Source organism: Artibeus jamaicensis, unplaced genomic scaffold, assembly GCF_021234435.1.
Source record: "Artibeus jamaicensis isolate MK-2021 breed Jamaican fruit bat unplaced genomic scaffold, CSHL_Jam_final contig_797, whole genome shotgun sequence".
Lineage (NCBI taxonomy): Eukaryota > Metazoa > Chordata > Mammalia > Chiroptera > Phyllostomidae > Artibeus > Artibeus jamaicensis.
The window spans coordinates 28,311,574-28,330,987 of NW_026521977.1; the positions used below are offsets into that span (position 1 = coordinate 28,311,574).

At 42.2% G+C, this 19,414-nt stretch overlaps 1 protein-coding gene across 14 annotated transcripts in view; it reads right to left on the reverse strand.

The window, feature by feature from the left end:
- The window catches only part of AMBRA1 (autophagy and beclin 1 regulator 1), a 179,668-nt gene that overhangs the window by 19,831 nt on the left and 140,423 nt on the right, over positions 1–19,414 (reverse strand). For 13 of the 14 annotated variants that reach the window (XM_037166185.2, XM_053673118.1, XM_053673120.1 and 10 more), the window contains 2 exons: positions 11,499–11,687; positions 10,295–10,449 (listed from right to left, as the gene is read on the reverse strand). In XM_037166185.2, coding sequence (XP_037022080.2) covers positions 10,295–10,449; positions 11,499–11,687 — 344 coding nt within the window. Of the gene's footprint in view, positions 1–7,050; positions 8,028–10,294; positions 10,450–11,498; positions 11,688–19,414 lie in introns of those variants that run through there. The other variant, XM_053673121.1, reaches the window with a different exon arrangement.

A 19,414-nucleotide genomic window follows, 5' to 3' on the forward strand; every position in this document is an offset into this window, starting at 1 on the left:
CCTGGCATATACCAAATGCTGACAGAAACCCCTCCCCCAAGCGGACTGTTCTCATTTCTGTCGAACATCTAGGAAGGAAACTGGGATCAATATGCTAGAGGGAACAAATGTTTTAGAGTCAGGGCCGTCAGCACATCAATGGAGAATGAGTCAGGTCACCAAGATCTTCATGGTTCTAAAGGTGTGGGAGGAGGTAACTATTCTTCCACTTCTGGGGTCTAAGACAATTATACCATTGCTCCTCCACACCCTCAAATTCCAATAAAAAGTAGAAGCAAAAGAAAACAGTTCCGGGGACTTCCGCCAAGATGGAGGTTTAAGGTGGATGTGCCTTGCCTCCTCTCACAACCAAGTTTAAGGACAACTAAATATTAGCATCAGAAAACACAACCAGAACACGGAAAACTGAACTTTTCGGAAGTCCGCAAACAACAAATTCTTCGGCCCGACCAGTAAGGGGCGAAACCGGCGGCGGGTGAGGAGTTACAAAGGAGAACTCGATCCACCCGGGCGTGGGCGCGGAATCCAGACGCGCGAATCCAGTCGCACGGGTTCCAAACCCAGGATTGGACCTAGTGAGCAGCCCACTGGGTGAGCGACTACGGAGGAGTCAGTGGGGAGGCGATGGCAGCGAGTTGACTGTGGGTGCCCAGTTACGCGCGGGTGAGGGAGTGAGCGGTGGGACCGGCTGCGGCGGCGCCATTTTCCCCGCTCTGACCACGCCCCCACATACAGCGTCACAACCCAGCGACCTGGGACTCCAAGGCGCCGCTTCTCTCACTTAAAGGGCCAGAACAGACCAAAAATGTCGCAGGGGGACCTCAAAGTCCCGGAGATAAATCTAAGTGACGAAGAAATAGCATATCTCTCAGACGCACAGTTTAAAACACTGGTCATCAGCTTCCTCACAGATCTGGTGGACTATAGCCACAAATTAGAGAAACATATGAAGGCTAAATTAAGGGAAATGAATGGAATTCCACAGGAAACCCATAGAGATGAAAAAAAAACTGGGACTCAACTCAATGGAGTGAACCAGAAGGAAGAAAAAAATGATCAATCAGAAAGGAATGAAAAAATAAGAATTCAGAAAAATGAGGAGAAGCTTAGGAACTTCCAGGACATCTATAAACGCTCCAATATCCGAATTATAGGGGTACCAGAAGGGGGAAAGACACAACCACCAGTGGAAAAACTATTTGAACAAATAATAAAAGAAAATTTCCCCAATCTGGCAAAGGAAACAGACTTCCAAGAAATCCAAGAAGCCCAGAGAGTACCAAAAAAGTTGGACTCAAGAAGAAACACACCAAGGCATATCATAATTACATTAGCCAAAATTAAAACGAAGGAGAGAATCCTGGAAGCAGCAAGAGCTAAGGGGACAATCACCTACAAAGGAGTCCCCATCAGGCTGTCAGCAGATTTCTCAAAAGAGACCTTACAGGCAAGAAGGGGCTGGAAAGAAATATTCCAAGTCATGAAAACTAAAGACCTACAACCAAGATTGCTCTACCCAGCAAAACTTTCATTTAGAATGGAAGGACAGATAAGGTGCTTCTCAGATAAGACCAAATTCAAGGAGTTCATCATCACCAAGCCCTTATTATATGAAATGTTAAAGGGACTTATCTAAGAAAAAGAAGTTAAAGAAACATGAACAGTGAAAGGACAACAAGCTCACAGTTATTAACAACCACACCTAAAACGAAAGCAAACTAAAAGGACAGCTAGATCAGGAGTGGAAACATAGAAATGAAGATCTCAAGGAGGGTTAGCAACAGGGGAGTGGGAGGAGGAGACGGGGAGAGAAGGTACAGAAAACAAGTAGCATAGACAGTAGATAGAAAATAGATGGGGGGGGGGCAAGAATAGTATGGGAAATATAGAACCTAAAGGACTTGAGACACATGGACATAAGCTAAAGGGGGGGTAATGGGGGAGTTGGGGGGGCAGGGTGGAGGGGAATGAAGGGGGGAATAGAACAACTGTAACAGCATAAACAATTCAAAAAAAATAAATAAATTTATTTAATTAAAAAAAAAAAAAAGAAAACAGTTCCTAGATCAAATGTAAAGTGGTCTTATTTCTTGTTCAAAAATACAGGAAAAGAATAAGGAGCCAGTCAGAGGAGCTCAGTGGGAAAACTTCCTCTCCATCCTTTTCAAATTTGGAGGAAAAATGTGTTGCTGCCCTCACCAAGATGCCTTCTCTTCTACTGCATGTCAATAAAGCTTATTAGACCATTAGTCCAAGCAGCAAACTGAGCTGCTCAGATCAGACCAGATAAAAAGGCAAAAGAAAAAACTTTGTGGTTCTCTTGTTTACATTTGGGAATCTCATCACCTGTAAAGCTGAAACCTCACCATGGTGGCACGAGGTTGAGCACAGTCAGCAGATCCCCCTAAGACAACAGAAGCTCGTTGGAGGGGAGGGATAATGGGAAATGGGTTAGAAGGGCCATGGGAAAAGGTGCAAGCCAAGGAGGCTTTGAGAAAGAAAAGAACTGTAAGGAAGGGAAATGCCTTCTGGATAGTGATGGAAATCAAGGGAGTCTTTAAGATTTTAGAGAGGGTTACTAGGAGAATCTTCTCTGAACCTTCTCTTCAAAAGAAAGAAAAGTGAAAGCAGACGCTAAGAGACAGGTGACCTTTCCTTTGGAAATGGATGGCTGCACACCTTGTCACAGGCTGAGAAATGCACATATCCCAGAGCAGCCAGGGGAATGGATGCTATGGTTCTTTTCTTCCTTTTGAGCTCTTGGTTTGTTTGGAGTCATGAATTATTGGAGTTTCTTCATCTTTTAAGAAAGTCTGATTATTTTCCAAAAACTTTAATTTCTTTTACTAGCTTCAAGCCTTCTTTATATTCTACTTTGGTGTTTAGAACTCGCAGAATGTTGATTTTAGAGTGGTTATTTAAAAAAAAAAAAAGAATCTGAATATCAAGTCACCTAACTCTCCCCTTTATTCAGTTGAAGCAGGAACAAATCTGCCTAGATGAGCCTTAACCAAATTAAAGCAAAACCTTCCTTTTCTTAACTCTTTGGACTTTGTGGCCCTCTGCTGCTATTGATAATCTGCTACCTTGATGTCATTTCTAGCCAACCTCCTGTGACTTTTTGAGACCTTTAAACTTTGTCTTATTCCTTTGTTCTTGTCAAAGAGATCCCAAGGATGGAGAACAAGAATTTTATTTCCTAACTGGCCTAATGGCCAAAGACTGTCTTTGCCCATTAGGATCAAACCACAGAGATAGTTCAGTTGAGGAATCTACTTCTGTGCTAAATGAAATACTGAGGCACTCACTGCTCCTGGAACTCCTAGAAATTAAAATAATTACTTCCTCCTGTTCCTACTCTGAGCACAGCACACGATCTTGAACTTTCTTGGCTTTCTAAACTGCAAAGGAAAAGGCCAAATGAATAGCTGTTCTCACTATTCACCTTGGATAAAAGTCTTTCAATATATTCAATATGTTTTGGTTTTGATTCATTTTTTTAGAACAATTGCAGGACAAGGGCTATATTAAAATACTTTTAGGTAGGTTCTCCTACCTTTCAATTCTTGGAAAAAAAAACCAACAAAACTTGCCTTTCACTTCTGAACTGATCTACTGGAGCTCTCTCACTGCATCTCAGTGCCAGGACCAGCACCCTGAGAAACTCACTGATATTGAGCACAATTGTGGAAATGAGTAAGACGCTCCCTATTTTCATAAGGATTATCTCATTAATACTTTCATTCAGTCACTGTTTCCTGAGTCGCATGTCAGGCACATGAGACTTCAAAGTGGCCCACATGATCTGGGAGTGCCCTGTGTGCCAGCACAGTGAAGGCCGGTGGCACAGCAGGCCCAGTTAGGAAGCCGGTCACCTAACACATGCACACCAGAGGAGCAAGGACAGGCCCATTTTGTTTACTGTATCCCCAGCCTGGCAAAATACCTGGCCCATGGAAGGGGTTCACTAAAATTTTGTTGAGTGAAAAGAGTTAAAATGCAGTACAGACTGAACTCTACTAAGAGACCATGGAGGAAAGAAATTGTCAGAGTTGGAGGAATCTGTCATGGAAAAATCTGCCTAAACTAATGACTCTGATTGCAGCTCTACTGTTATTTTTAATCCTTTATCTTGCCCCTCCCTTCTCCAACAAATTGCATCAGAGACACCCCTGACTTCTCCTCTACTTCCCCCTTTCCTACAATGTGCTGCAGAAAGGAACTTTCTGAGGATAGGTGCTTTGTACCACGTCTCAGAAGTCAACTTTAAGATAATTGCAGCGGAAGCAGCTTTTAATCAACTGACAGGCAGCTTTAAGAAAATTAACGAGGACAAAAATCTTAGGAAGGAGTAAATCATTTCTGACAACACAAAGCTGTCTCTCTTTTATCCCAATCTCCCCTGGAAGAAATAGTACCCTTCCAGGACACGAAAATAAAACATCTTTATTTTGGGTTTTTGCCACTCACAAGACCAAGCAAGATTATGAAGCTCAGTTCCCTTTTTGAAAATCGAACTATTACAAACCAGGGAAGTTACAGATGACTGGATCATACCACAGGCTGAATTCAGGGCAAAGAGGGAGCCACAGTGAAGACTGCGCATTAGAGAAGGGAACCAGGACAGGCCAAAAGAGCCCACACATGTTAGTTACATGAATGCTCATTATTGCTGACTGTGCTGGAAACCCATCCTGACCCAGAATCTAAACCATAATTTAGTTATGACTAATTCAAACATTTTGGATACCAAGTCTTTTTTATGGTTCATTTTAATGAACTTAAAAAAAGATTTTATTTATTTTTAGAGATGGGAAGGGAGGGAGAAAGAGAGAGAAACATCAATGTATGGTTGCCTTTCATGTGGCCCCCCACTGGAGACCTGGCCTGCAACCCAGGCATGTGCCCTGACTGGGAGTCGAACTGGTGACCCTTTGGTTCACAGCCTGTGATCAATCCACTGAGCTACACCAGCCAGAGCCATTTTAATGAACTTTTAATAACAGTCATCACTAGGCTCTGTGAAGATGGCTATGAAATGGTAGAAAAGAAAGCAAGCCAGAGTGACACTGAGATACCCATCAGTGGGTATCATAGTGACATCTCCCACCCAAGGATAACAATGAGTTGAAGGTTGGAAAAAGAAACTCAAGAAATACTCCTTCAGATGGGGAAGGGCCTGAAGAGGAAGAAAGATACTGCTTCTCACTCTTTAAGCCAAAGCACCTCTGTATTCTATAACGTGTAGGCAATCAGGCATTAGTTTACAGTTAAGAGCCTGAGTAAAGTCAACTGAGGGCAGGTAAAAATTTTAAAGAGGCCTCACAGCATTAGCCCTTACAGTACCATCACTAGGACGCTAACATGATTCTAAATGCCTGAAACCTTCAGGGCAGGAGGTACTCATAACTCTCTCAACTTTCTGGAAGTATCTAAAAAATCTGGTAAATAGAAACCACAGAATTAAACCAGATGAGGTTCTAGAGACATGGTAAAAAACAGGGTGAGCACAAAAAAAGAAAGGACAAAGCTATATGCACAGGCGAGGTCTATCTAGAACACCCACGCAGTCCATTTGTTCTCAGTCCTGACTGCATGTGCAGTCACCAGGTGCAGTCACCTGGGAAAATAAGGAAGGCTGGGCCTCTCCCCCAGAACTTCCAATTCTGCAGGTCTCAGGTGGGGCAGAGAATCTGCATTTCTATCAAGTTCCTAGGTAATGCTGATGTGGTCCCAGAAAAATGCACATTAAGAACTACAGCCCAGTTAGATACAAGTAGGTTGTAGGTATGTAAAAATGCCAACAAATCTGCTTTCCTTCCCTGCTGCCTAAAACCTGTTGAGGATGAGGCAAGTGCATAGCTCTAGAGCACACTCCACAAAGAGAAGGGACCAGTATACCACTGAAGAGCAGAACTCTCAGGGTCAAGAAGTGGAGGAAGGGAGAGTGAACAGGAAGAGAGGAGGAGCAGGTGGTGAGAAAAAAAGACGGCCAAAGAGGATGAGGGAGAGGAAGGGAGGGAGGGGCTGACTCTTTCCAACATCTACTCCAAACTAATGATCTGTGTAGGTAACAGTTGCTCAATACTTGAATACAGTTTTACCGCACAGCCACAAAGAAAAAGCTTTAAAACCAGATTGACCTTTGCCTTCAAGAGCACAATGCTGTTCCACAGAGAAAGAAGGGCTAAACTGCTTTCTGTCCTGGAGCTTCTGCTCCCACTCAGGTCAAAGGAAGTGTCCTGTTTGTCACTCTGTCAATAAGATGACCAGAGAGGAGAACAAATCAGCACCAGTGAGGTTCAAGCAACCCAGTGCCTCTAGGATCCACAGGGATTAGGCAACAAGGGTCCTTTTCAGTTTTTATTAAACCATTTATATGCCTAACCCCCACCTGCTAGGGGCATCCTCTGTGCACCTGGGAGAAAGTACACACACCACCTGTTAATTCCTGTGTTGAAACCACTAATCCTTATTTTTGTTTTCCCCCACCCTGCCCCACCATGCCCACAAGCCCAGGCGCTGACTGCCTTTACTCCTAGGTAAAATAGCACTTATTACTGATAGAAACTGGAAGAACAGTTTGGTATATGACTATTTCTGGTTTCATTACTAATTTTATATTTTTGTTATTATGCTTTCATTTGGTTACAACCAAAATTATTATAATGTGCAAGTTGCCACTATTTTAGAAAATTAATTGCAGTTTTCTGTTACTATATTGTGCCTTGTTCCAATTAGAAAATAAAAGCAGAGAGGGAACACAGGCAGTTTAGTGTTTTGAGAATTTAGCAAAACTTCAGCTCAGCAATCTCTAAATGCCTAACTTAAAAACAAAACAGAAATTAACAAAAAGCCCTCCCTGGCTCAATTGGTGAGTCAGAGGGAAGGGGGGAGACAAAACACATGCCTCATCTTATTTTTCCTGATTTGCCAATCATACTAAAATTGGGAAGACTAACTTCAGTAAACAGAGAAGGGAAATATTAAAAGGACCCTCAATTCTAGAAAGAAGAGCAAAAATCTAAATGACTCAACATGAGGAAGAAAACAATCCAGCACAGAGAGACTCAGGAGAACCCCGGGAAGGCAACAACAGCTGAGAAAAGATGGGAGGTGAAGCATAGACAGCCAAAGAGCTGAGTTTGATAGGAAATGGAACACAAATGCCACCATGCCTGCAATAAAATTAGCAAAGATGGTATCAAAGCTCCATGTATAAAACCCCAAGAGGCAAGCCAAGAGTGTTTCTTGGCCTTGCTGAAGGAGCTGAGGGCAGGAACCTAAAATGGAGACGGCAGCCATTAAGAACAGCAGTTCTCAAATTCAGGTGAATATCAGAATCACCTGGAAACCTTGTTTTGCAAATAAACACCTGGGTCCTCCCTGCCCTATTCTCTGATTTTAAGTCTGAAGTGGTGTGTGTATTTTAGCAAAGACCCCATGAATTCTAAGGTTGGTTGTCCAAACAGCATTGTTTACAAACACTGATCCAGGGGGTATGATGAACTGTTTAGAACAAATGTGCCAAGGCTAATAGCAATTAGCAATTCATTTTCAAAGGGTTTTCATATGGGATTGTGTAACAGATCATCTCTTGGGGAGACATGTCACTTAGTGGGGATTAAAATAAGTCAATGCTCTGGAGGATGTTCTCTTGGCCCAACAAGCTCACCTCTCTGAACATTACCACTGTGAATTCCAAGAGGCAATACCAAAACGAAGGGGAATTCTGGGTAGAGAAGCTCTTAGACAGGCCCATTACCCACAAAAGCATTCCTTCAAGGAAAGAGCTTGACATTACAGATGGAGACACCCACCTATACTTACCTGTGCAAAGAGGGAGATGCTCTACTGTCCCATTAAACCCTTGCTCCCTGTTCTCAGACAAAAATGCACTTCTTGCCTTAAACGGTGGTACAGCACAGCTATCCAAAAAAGCTGGTGTCTTCCCTTCCACCAATGACTGAATTCAGGGACATTTGCTGAGTGCTTTGGTGCCTTTGGACGTAAGGGGCAACCAAGACCTGGAAAACCAGAAACCTTTCTGTAGCACGGGGGTTTAAAAGTCAGACTGGATGGACATGGTGTGCAAACCCTGTTGAGAAGCCTGGATCCTGTCTCTTGGGTGAGAGGAACACTTCCCAAAATGAGATCTTTCTAGTTACTTCAGCTCCCTCTCCTAAGCAGCAGATGGTGCCTATTGAGAATCAAGAAAGCCTCACTGGGAGGCCTGAAAAATAGCTCTTGTCACGAGGCACGCAGCAGCTGGCTAGTTTCCTTAAGCCCCTTAGCAGGATAGCAGTGAATTACCACATCCCCTCAGCAGACTTCTCCAAATGCATTCCCTGAGCTGCCAGCCCCATATGTGACAATATCTTGGCTCCCACCCTGTAGCTGTTTGCCCTTAGCCAGGAGGTCGGGTAGCAGCCCTGGCTTCCGGAAGAGACTGGAGATGTCCATTAGTGTTGATGAAATCAGATCCTGCCTCTTAATGATGATAAACAATTATTCCATAATTAGGCAGGGTTAGAAAAACAGCTGTTGGGACCAGGATTCTAGGTAGTAAAAAAAAAGACACCAGGTACTTTTTACCACCCAAATATGCTTAAGATAAGCAAAATAAGAATATTTAAACTACAATTCAACTTCTACCCTCAAATACCTAGATAAGAAAATAGGCTTGATGAACTTCCCACAATATCCTCTCCTGATCATTCAATGTCAAATGCTGTATTTCTAGTTACAGGGACTCCAAGATCAGAACTTCCCTGCCATTATGATGTCAAGAGAAAAAGATGCCTTGTTTCTACCCTTTCAGAGGCACAGTGGGACATCGCTGGTTCTGCTACTTACCACTGAGAAATGATAAGGAGGACACTTTTCTTGAGAATCTCTTTCATTCATACAGTTTCTGCTAAATGTCAGTTTCCCTATTAGGTATGCAGACTTCATCAAGATAAAATAGACAAGATCTCTGCTCTCAAGGAGTTCACAGTCCAGGAGAGGAGAGAGACAGGGAAACAAATAATTGTAGTATGGTGTGTTGAGGGTTCACACAAGCGTGTCTACCTAGTACAGTGGTGGCACAGGGGTGATCAATTCTATTTAGGAAGGTTCCGCAGAAAAGGAAGAGCTTGGGGGCACTTGGGTTTGAGGAGAGGAGAGCATTCCCAGTAAAGGCACACTAGCAGGAAAGAACCTTGTTAAATAAATTCAGGGTGCCTACAGAGTGGCTCAATGGAGTTGAACAGAGGGTCCCTGTAGGAGGTATGAGGGAGAAGTGGATAAACACCAGGATGGATACCAAGGTGGAAGCCACCACACCATATACTGGGTCCAATCTCTAGGTTTTTCTTTAAAACAAATGCTGCCCATTCCAGGCATTCATAAGCATCTACAGGCAAAGCACTAAATGGGCCCTGAGGGATATGGCCCTAAGGAGCTTAAACCATACCTAATTGGGTAGATTAAACATATATACCACACAGCTAAAGAAAATACAAAACAACACATAAACAAGTGCATAAAACTACAAATGGCACAGCACAAAGTGCTAAGGAAATTCACAGGTTCTTAGCTTGAGACAGAGCTTAAATACTATTTAATTAGAGAACCGCTCAAATGCCCGACTCCCCTGGAAAAAACCTTGGTCAAATAAGCCCCCTCTGGGATCTAGGAAGCTCGGTCAAAAACCAGTTGAGTCCAGAAAGCCACTAGCCCCACGATGCCCTGAAGGCTTTTGTGGTCACACAAGAGATCCACCTCAGACAAGAAAGGGTCCTAAATAGGACCCTTCTCTGCTGGTGAAATGAACAGAGGCATGATGAAGAGCACAGCCGCTGCCCGAAATCCTCGTCTTCCACCATGGTTACAGTCCACAGAAAAGGACATTTCACAGTATACTATTTTTACAGCTTGCTTTCTCAAAAAAAAAAAAAAAAAGTGTTTTAAATAGGCATAAAGATATCATTGGGATCTTTATGTATCTCTAGACTAAAGGTCTCATGTTGAGGTAAGAAGTATTCAGTTTGGTCTTTACCTAAAGGTTCTTTCAGGCCTCTGGGAAACCCAGCTCAAGACCTAGGGTATGAGAAATCCCCTGCCTTTTAATAGTCCAGACCTTCCAAAAGTAAAGCCTGCTGGTGGTGGATGGGCTGGACTGCAGTCTTCCCTCATGCCTTCTGAGCATGAGCTCCCTGGTCCTGGCCGGGAGATCACCCCATTGTCCTTCATTACCCTGCCAAGCTTGGTGGAGCAGCCACAGGCTAAAGGCACAAGCAGTGATACTCACCCTCATGGACGTCTCGCCACCATGGGCCTGTTGCAGCCTGAAGACCTGGGCCACCATGTGCTCTGTGGAAGGGTGCAGCAGGATCCTTCGAGAGGCCAAGCCCACCATTACATATCGGCCCATTGGGGACAGGCTCACGGAAATGGCATTGGGACCTGAGGGCCAAAAGAGAGACATTTCACAGAGTTCTTACTATTACAAGGAAATAATTCTTTCTCCTAATCTTTTCTCTTTCTCTCTAATCTACAACTTCATTTGGTCATTGTGGGGTAATCACACAGGACTGTAGTGAGAAGTATAATGAAAAGACATGTCAAGTACCAAGTACAGTGTCTGATATATGGAAAGTACTTAGTAAATGTTAAGCATTATTATAGAATCCATAACAGATTCACATTATTAAAAGTTGGTATCATACTGTAAATACTATTTTGAAATCTACTGTTTGCACTTCACACATTAAGAACATTTTCCATCATTAAACATTGTAAAGGCCAAATGGCATTCTATCCTATCAATACATCATCACTTAGTTAAGCAACTCTTCACAATTTGACTTTTCTCTCTATGATAAACTTTACTGTGTATAAATCTCTGTACAGTTTTCTTAAAAAAATTTTTTTTTAATTTTCTTTTTATAGAGAGGTGAAGGGAGGGAGACAGAGAAGGAGGAAAATATTGATCAGTTGCCTCTTGAATGCCCCCAACTGGGGGTCCTGGCCCACAGCCCAGACATGTGCCCTGACAGGGAATTTAACTGGCAACCTTTTAGTTCATGAAACAACGCCCAACACACTGAGTCAGACCAGTCAAGGCTATATAGTTTTCTTACTATTTCCTTAGAAATGAGATTAATGGATCAAAGAAAAAATACATTTTGGGGACTTTAATACACAATGCTGAACTTCCCTACAGTTTATGAGTGTATCTACTTCCCCCAGCCATGAACAAAGCTCGTCCCTTATTCCTGGCCATCACAATAAGGAGGATATCACAGATGCTACTGTGGTAGGGAGGACTTTTATCCTAAATGTCTTTGGCAATGCTATAAGGCAGGACTCCTGGAAAGCAATCTTCCTCTGGTCAGTGCCCCATTGAGGCAGTATGTGACCATTACTCCCACCTACACCTTGCCTCTCCTAGGAATGCTCACGCCAAGGTACCAGCACCCCTCTGTCACTAGATTGGGCTTCCTATCCCTTACCAAAACGCTTGGTGTAGAGCATTTCACCCAAGTTGTGGGGGGCCAGAGAGTACACTGCCAGGATGCCTTCATCTGGAAAGCCCCTTTGGCTGCTAGGGATGAAAGCTGCCAGGAGCTGGCCATCTGCAGAAATGTCACAGCTGGCATCATTGTAGATCTTGCAGTTCTGCACCAGCACATTCACAGAGGCTGCATCAAAAAAAGAAAAGAGGGTAGGAATGTTAGAAGTTGATGGCATGAAAAATTCTGGGTCAAGAAATTTGGGGGCTTTCCTGAGGGCCTGAACCCTCTCTAGAAACGCTACAGGCTGCTCAATCAAACTGAAATGACATGTAACAAGCAATACAAAAGAGAATAAAGATATGCCTCCCCTACCACTTTATTCATTTATTTTAAAAGATTTTATTTATTTATTCTTAGGCAGAAGGGAAAGGAGGTAGAGGGGGAGAGCAGTATCAATGTGCTATTGCCTCTCATGTACTGGGGTCCTGGCCCGCAACCCAGGCATGTGCCCTGACTGGGAATCAAACCACTGATGCTTTGGTTCACAGGCCAGCGCTCAATCCACTGAGCCACACACTAGCCATTTCTATTACTTTAATAGGAAACTACAGATAGTCAATACAACCATAACCACCTGCCAAGTCTTAGTCATCATCTGAGAGATTAGATAAGAAAAAAGTTATTATTGTAAATTGTTCCTGAAGAGCCATTCAGCAGCTTTGATAGTGCAAAAGATCAAAACCAGGATGAATGAAAATGCAAACCCATAGATCCAAGAAAAAGGTGATGATACAGGTAAAGCTTCCTTGGGTCATGACTCCTATTCTACAACTGCTTTGTGACCTTGAAGAAGGAACTCATTTCACAGGTTTGTCTTCCTTTCTCATTTAAGAGAGATGCAACATTTACAGACATCAATCTTCTTGACAGCTCCTTGCTAATACTAACTCCTAACTCCATAAGACAGGATAAAGAGAAACAAAGTCTGGCCCTGACTGGCTGGCTGGTGGTACTCTTCATTTCTCACTATGCTCTATGCCTTATCCATACAACAAGTCAGTCTTTATGGGCCGCCTCAGTCTGCACTTGGCAGTTACTGAGAATTAAGCATGGGTTAGCCAGGCAGCAGGCTCAGTATGAGGGAGTGGGGTGTGGAGGAGGAATGTCTGCAGGTGGAGAGAATCTGCTCCCCATGAAGTGGGACTGTACCTATAGGCTTTATTTCCATTTTCATTGGAATCCTCCAAAGCTCACTGTGCTCACATCATGGTTCAAGCAGAACAATGCAACACATCCAAAGGGTCCAAGCTACTTTGGGCTTTGTCTCATTTAGGTCTACTTTATATGCACATCCAGAGAGACTACTCCTCTTATTTGAATATTACTTGGATGTCTGGTGTCAGGAAAAGCAATACGGTTAAAGAGAAAACAAACAAAAAAAGCGAAGCTCAGTGGCATTCACCAGATCCCAGGTGACCTACTCCAGTAAGCCAAAAGGCATGAATTGGCAGGTCAAAGGCAAGATTCCCCAGGAAATTACCTTAAGGAAAACAAAACAGCCCTGGTCGGGTACCTTATTTGGTTAAAGTGTCATACTGATATATCAAGGTTGTGGGTTTGATCCCTGGTCGGGGCACATACAAGAATTAACCAATGGGGACTTCCAGCCAAGACAGAGGCGTAAGCAGATACACTCCGCCTCCTGGAACAACCAAAAGAACAACAACAACAAATTTAAAAACAAACAATAACCAGAACTGCAAGAAAAATCGAACTGCATGGAAGTCCAACAACCAAGGAGTTAAAAGAAGAAACATTTATCCAGACTGCACCACAAGGCAGCTACGTGGGTTACCCCACCCTGGTGAACACCTAAGGCCCCACCCCTTACACTGAAACAAAGAACTATGGCACAAATGAAAGAACAGATCAAAGCTCCAAAAATAGAACTAAGCGAGAAAGAGATAGCCAGCTTATCAGATGGAGAGTTCAAAACACTGGTAATCAGGATACTCACAAAAATGGTTGAATGTGGTTGCAAAATACAGGAAAAAGTGAAGGCTATGCAAAGTGAAATAAAGAAAAATACACAGGGAGCCCTGGCTGGTGTAACAGTGGATTGAGTACAGCCCTGCAAAGCAAGGAGTCACTGGTTCAATTACCAGTCAGGGCACGTGCCTGGGTTGCAGGCCATGTCCCCAGTAGAGGACATGCAAGAGGCAATCACACGTTGATGCTTCTCTCCCTCTCTTCCTCCATCCCTCCTCCTCTAAAAATAAATAAATAATATTTTTAAAAACCTGTAATTTTTTTAAAAAGAAAAATATACACAAAGAACTGACAGTGAAGAGAAGGAAACCAGGATTCAAACCAACTGTTTGGAGAAGAAGAAATAAACACTCAACCAGAACAGAATGAAGAAACAAGAATTCAAAAAAAATGAGGGGTAGGAACCTGTGGGACAACTTTAAATGTTCCAACATCCGAATCATAGTGGTGACAGAAATAGTTGAAAAAATAATGAAGGAGAACTACCCTAATCTGGTGAAGGAAATAGACTTCCAGGAAATCTGGAAGCTCAGAGAGTCCCAAAAAAGATGGACCCAAGAAAGCACACAAGTTACATCATAATTACATTACCCAAGATTAAAGATAAGGAGAGAATCTTAAAATTAGCAAGCAAAAAGGAGATAGTTACCTACAAAGGAGTTCCCATAAGACTATCAGCTGATTTCTCAAAGAAACCTTGCAGGCAAGAAGGGGCTGAAAAGAAGTATTCGAAGTTATGAAAGGCAAGGACCTACATCTAAGATTGCTCCTATCCAGCAAAGCTTTCATTTAGAATGGAAGGGCAGATAAAGTGCTTCTCAGATAAGGTCAACTTTAAGGTGTTCATCATCACCAAGCCCTTATTTTATGAAATGTTAAAGGAACTTTTCTAGGAAAAAGAAGATATAAAACATATATAGTAAAATAACAGCAAACTCACAATTATTAACAACCATACCTAAAACCAAAACCAAAATAAACTAAGAAGACAACTAGAACAGGAGCAGAATCACAAAAATGAAGATCACATGGAGGGTTATCAGTGGGGAGGGAGAAGGAGGAGAATGGGGAAAAAGTACAGGGAATAAGAAGCATAAACGGTAGGTACAAAATAGATAGGGGCAGGTTAAGAATAGTATAGGAAGTGCAGAAGCCAAACAACTTATACGTATGACCCACAGACATGAACTAAGGGTGGGGGAATGATGGTGGGAGGGAGGTGCAGGGTGGAGGCTAATAAAGGGCAAAAAAAAAAGGGACAACTATAATAGCATAGTCAATAAAATATACTTTAAAAAATCAACCAATGAATGCATAAATAAGTGAGGCAACAAACTCATATTTCTGTCCACCCACCCCCAACAGCAATACATAAAACTAAACTAAACTAAACTAAAACAAAGCAGAAATACTTTTCAGGGGCCTTGAAGCATATGGGATCAGGGACTCCCAGTGATTTCTAAAACCCTACATTTATCCCCCTTTCCCTGTGTGTTGCTAAAAGAACGACAGAGATGACAGAATGATTGGGAAAAAAAAAAAAAGACATGAGAACACATTGATTAGGCTATTGTGCCAACTCTGGGGGGCTGACACCAACAGTACCATTACGCATAAAACCGAGGAGGGACCACAAGGATGGTTCTGTTTGCTAACTAATAAAATAATAACATCCAAATACTCACTGCTATCACCATTAGGGCTCTGTACTGCTCATCTTCCAACCCACCATCTGCTCTAGCCTGCATGACTAGATTTATCTAGTTAGCACAGGGACGGTCTGCTCCTTATTCAGGGTCCCAAGCCTGTTGCCAAGAAGATGACAATCTCCTCCTCCTTCCCTGGATTGACACATGATTCCATTTGGGGATACAGAACTAAAAGAACTGTGGGAAGCTTTAGGAGTGCATCCATCTTGGTTTTCTAACCTTGATGTTGGCACAACTCTTAGACAATAAAATGACAATTTAGACTATAACCATCAACAGCAGAGAGAGAAGCAAAGTAAAGAAACCATATTAAATAGGACAAAAATAAATAGGGAAGAAGATGGGATGCTGTGGACTTTGAGACAGGTTTGCAGTTACTATTTCATCCACATTTAATGTCTAAAAAAAATGCATGGTGGGTATTTTATAAAAGTATGCTTTTCTATCTTGCTGCTACAAAGCTCTAGCTTGTGTTAACATGCAATTCAGTCAAACATACAGAGCCTATGATGATCTTCAAAACACACTACCAACATAAAAAAAATGCATTGTAGTGCTTACTGTCGTATTAATTTCTAAGAGGGACCGAGAGAGGGAAAGAGAGTACACGTAAGGTTTTCCCTTTTACTGGAAAGCTTGGCTTTAAGCCCTGAAAAACTGGGCACATAAATCAAAAAGCATTTGTCAGCCTCAGGTCCAAGCCACCGTGTTTGTGTCTGTACTATATTATGATCATTCTGAGTCAACAGCCATTTCACAATTTGTCCCCACCCTGCAACTCCACCCAGTTTCACAACTGTTCCCCGTTACAGCAGTGAGCTCACCCAGATCTGCATGTAACGAGATGAAACGAGAATGCTGAAAATTAAAACAGAGCCTCTCCAACAGCATGTCCTGCTTCAGAAATTGTGCAGCTAGTTCTAGCTTTCACTTCTACCCTAATGAAGGGGATGAGGTAGACACTCAGTGATTTGGTAGTTTCACTTCAGTGAGCACTGGGTGGTGTGTTTACAATTTCATTTTTATTTCAAAGCTCCAATTAGCAACTTACATTAGCTGCTTGCTGTCTATTAATTTCCCACACAGAAATGGAAATGTTCGGTTACAATGGTGAGTGGTCAACGCTGCAGTTCTCTTGTGCAGCAGCTTCTCAGCAGGGTGAAATTTTGATGAGTTAATTTATACAAGGCGGGATTTCTTAAAACTCTGTTACTAGTTTTTTGGGGCCACAGGAAGAAATGCACTAATGACAAGGACAACTCATCCTTTTCGACTCAACAATAATGTAAAAGCATGGAGAGAAAAAGATGAGATGTAGCCGAAGACTGGCGACCACTCTCCACTAGAAATCTTTGCTCCTCTCCCTGCCTTGCCTTGCCACAGTGGTTCTCAAGTATCAGCCCACATCAGAATCATCTGAAGGGCTCATTAAAAACACTGCCAGGCTAATGTGTCAGAATTTGCATTTCTAACAAGTTTCCAGGTGTCTGATGCTGTTGGTTTGGGGCCAACTTGAAAAGTGCTTGCTGCCTTACAGCACTTGATCCTCAACCTGTAGATCCAGCAACCTGCCCTTCCCTTAAAAGTAAAATACGGGAGGAACAATGATGGAGCAGTTAGCTGTGCAGCAGATAATGAAAATAAAGGCTAGGGGAAAAGGAATTTTTCAAATCAAAACTGCTTAAGAGCTTCTGTGGGGCAGCTCCAGGGGAGGAAAAAAACAACACAGAAGACAGCAGGAAGCCATGTTTCAGACTCTGCAATGTAATCTCCTTCTAATTATAAATGATTTCTAAGTGAAAATGTCCTAGCAGGGAATGGGAGGGGTTAGAAATACTGATGCCTAAAGGAGCAGATGGCTCTGCCTTCCTATCAGTTCTATAAATTATAAACAAACACCCTGTACAAAGATTGATTTATAGCCTGTTGCTGGCCAGCCAGTGAGGTCATGGGGCTGATTGGCAGGTGCAGTGCTTCTGCAAATGCAAAACCCAAAGGGGTTTAAGTCAGCAGGAAAACTTCCTCTGGCTATCCCTGAGTCCCTCCTATTTCAGAATAAGACCTCCTGCACGGAGAGCTCCAGGCGACACTACATGCACTCCCCAAAGGAACCAGTTACTAAACCCCGTGGTGTGATCTGTCCTACCCCACACAGGGCACCCTAGTGACCCATGCTATTTACCCAACAAGAGGTGACTCTTAAAAGGTTTACTGTAACTCACAGTGAATCTAATGAGTTCCTTTTTTTCAGGAAAACAGTTTCAGAGTTTTGCATTTCGGGACTTACAAACTTCTAAACTCTTTACAGAGAGTATCCCCACTGAAACAGGTGGCAAGAATGTTTAGCTTAAATCCAAAAATGATAAAAACCATAACCAGTCTTTATTCAGACCAACCAGAAAATACAAGCAGTTAAGAGCTAATGACAGGAACCTCAGGTAAAAATGACTATCGTTCTGAGGGTAATGCCACGAAAAGGAGCAATGGTTGTCAGCAGATGTGCCTTAAACTCCTACAATGCAGGTTTTCCCCAAGGCCAAAACTCTTAAGAAAAATAGGGCACTTTTAAAAGCAGAATTCTCACACCACACAGGATTTAAGTGCGGGAGAAAGGTGAGCCAAACCAAATGAATCAACCTGGTTGCACATGATGCTCCCTGATTAGCTCAGGTGTTTCAGGAGCCATGATCAAAGAAAAGACTTAAGAAGAAACACAGAGGAGAATGACAGAAAGCTATAGCTGGAACGAGCTCAGAGGCTTGTACAAAAAACATATGTTAAAGGCATCCAAAAAGGCCTCGTGAGTTATGCTACTAGCATATTCAATGCCTTTGTTCTTCTGAATATTTTGCTTTTCTCTCAAGGAAAATGATCTCCAACTGGGTGGAAACAGCATGCTTAACAAGGATCAGAAGAAGCCCATTACAGATGAGGCAACAAGTTAAGGAAGCAACTGTCTTGTTTACATGAACATCACTCTCCAGAGATGAAAAGATGTTTTCTCAGACTGCTGAAAACAGGACAGGTGTGACTTTAGAATTATGGCCATGCTCTCAAAGAATCACAGTGTAATTTCCCAAGAAAAAGGTATGATAAAAATAGCTAACGCTTACTGACCAATTACTATAGTAAATGCCAGGTACTATTCAGAATGCCTGATATGTATTAACTAATTTAATTCTCACAGCAATCCTATGAGGTTTGCACTTTTATAATCCTCATTAGGTAGACAAGGAAACACATTTTGTAGACAGGGAAACCACATATGGAGAGATTAAGTAACCTAGGTCACAGTGTTAGAAGGTGGCTGAGCAGGGATTTGAACCTGGACACTATAACTCAAGAGTTCGTGTGTTTGACTATCACAGGACAGCAGACAAGCAAAGTAATAAAAAAAAATGACTCTCCCTGTGCTTATGAAAAAAGAGAGAGGGAAAAAGAACATCAGGACCAGACCTTTGTGTGAAAAGTATAAGTAATTCCATGCCCTGGATGGGTGTCTACTTGGTGGGGGCATTATCCTGTATATCAAAAAGGTTGCAGGATTGTCCCCAGTTGGGGCGTGTACAGGAGATAACCTACCAACGTTTCTCTCTCTTCCCTCCTCCTCCCTTCTTCCCCTCTCTCTAAAATCAATTAACATATCCTCAGATGAGGATAAAAAAAAGTACAGGCAATTCCAATACTACTTAAACTGTTTCAGGCAAAGAAGAAAAACCTCCAAATTATAACACAAGCATAACACTGACTCCAAAACCCATAGATTTTAGAAACAAGAAAAGGACATATTCATCTCAAAAATATCAATGAAATAAACTTTAATTATTAGTAAGCCAAACATTAAGGGAACTGAACACTAAAGACTATATCATGAACTAGGGTAGGGTTTAAACACGGAATGTAAGGATGGGTTTGATAGTACAGAATCTATTAATATAATGATCAGAGAAAACATGTGATCTTCTCCATTGGTGCAGAGAAGGCAGGACTAAATTCAATATCCATTCTTGATAAAAAAAAAGAAAGAAACTCAGTAAAATAAGACTAGATGACTTTCTTAAAATGATAAGCTATTTCTATCTAGTTCAACCCAAAAGCCAGCAATACGCTTACTGAGAAAAAGTTAAATGTTTCTTCGTTAAAGTCAGGAACGAT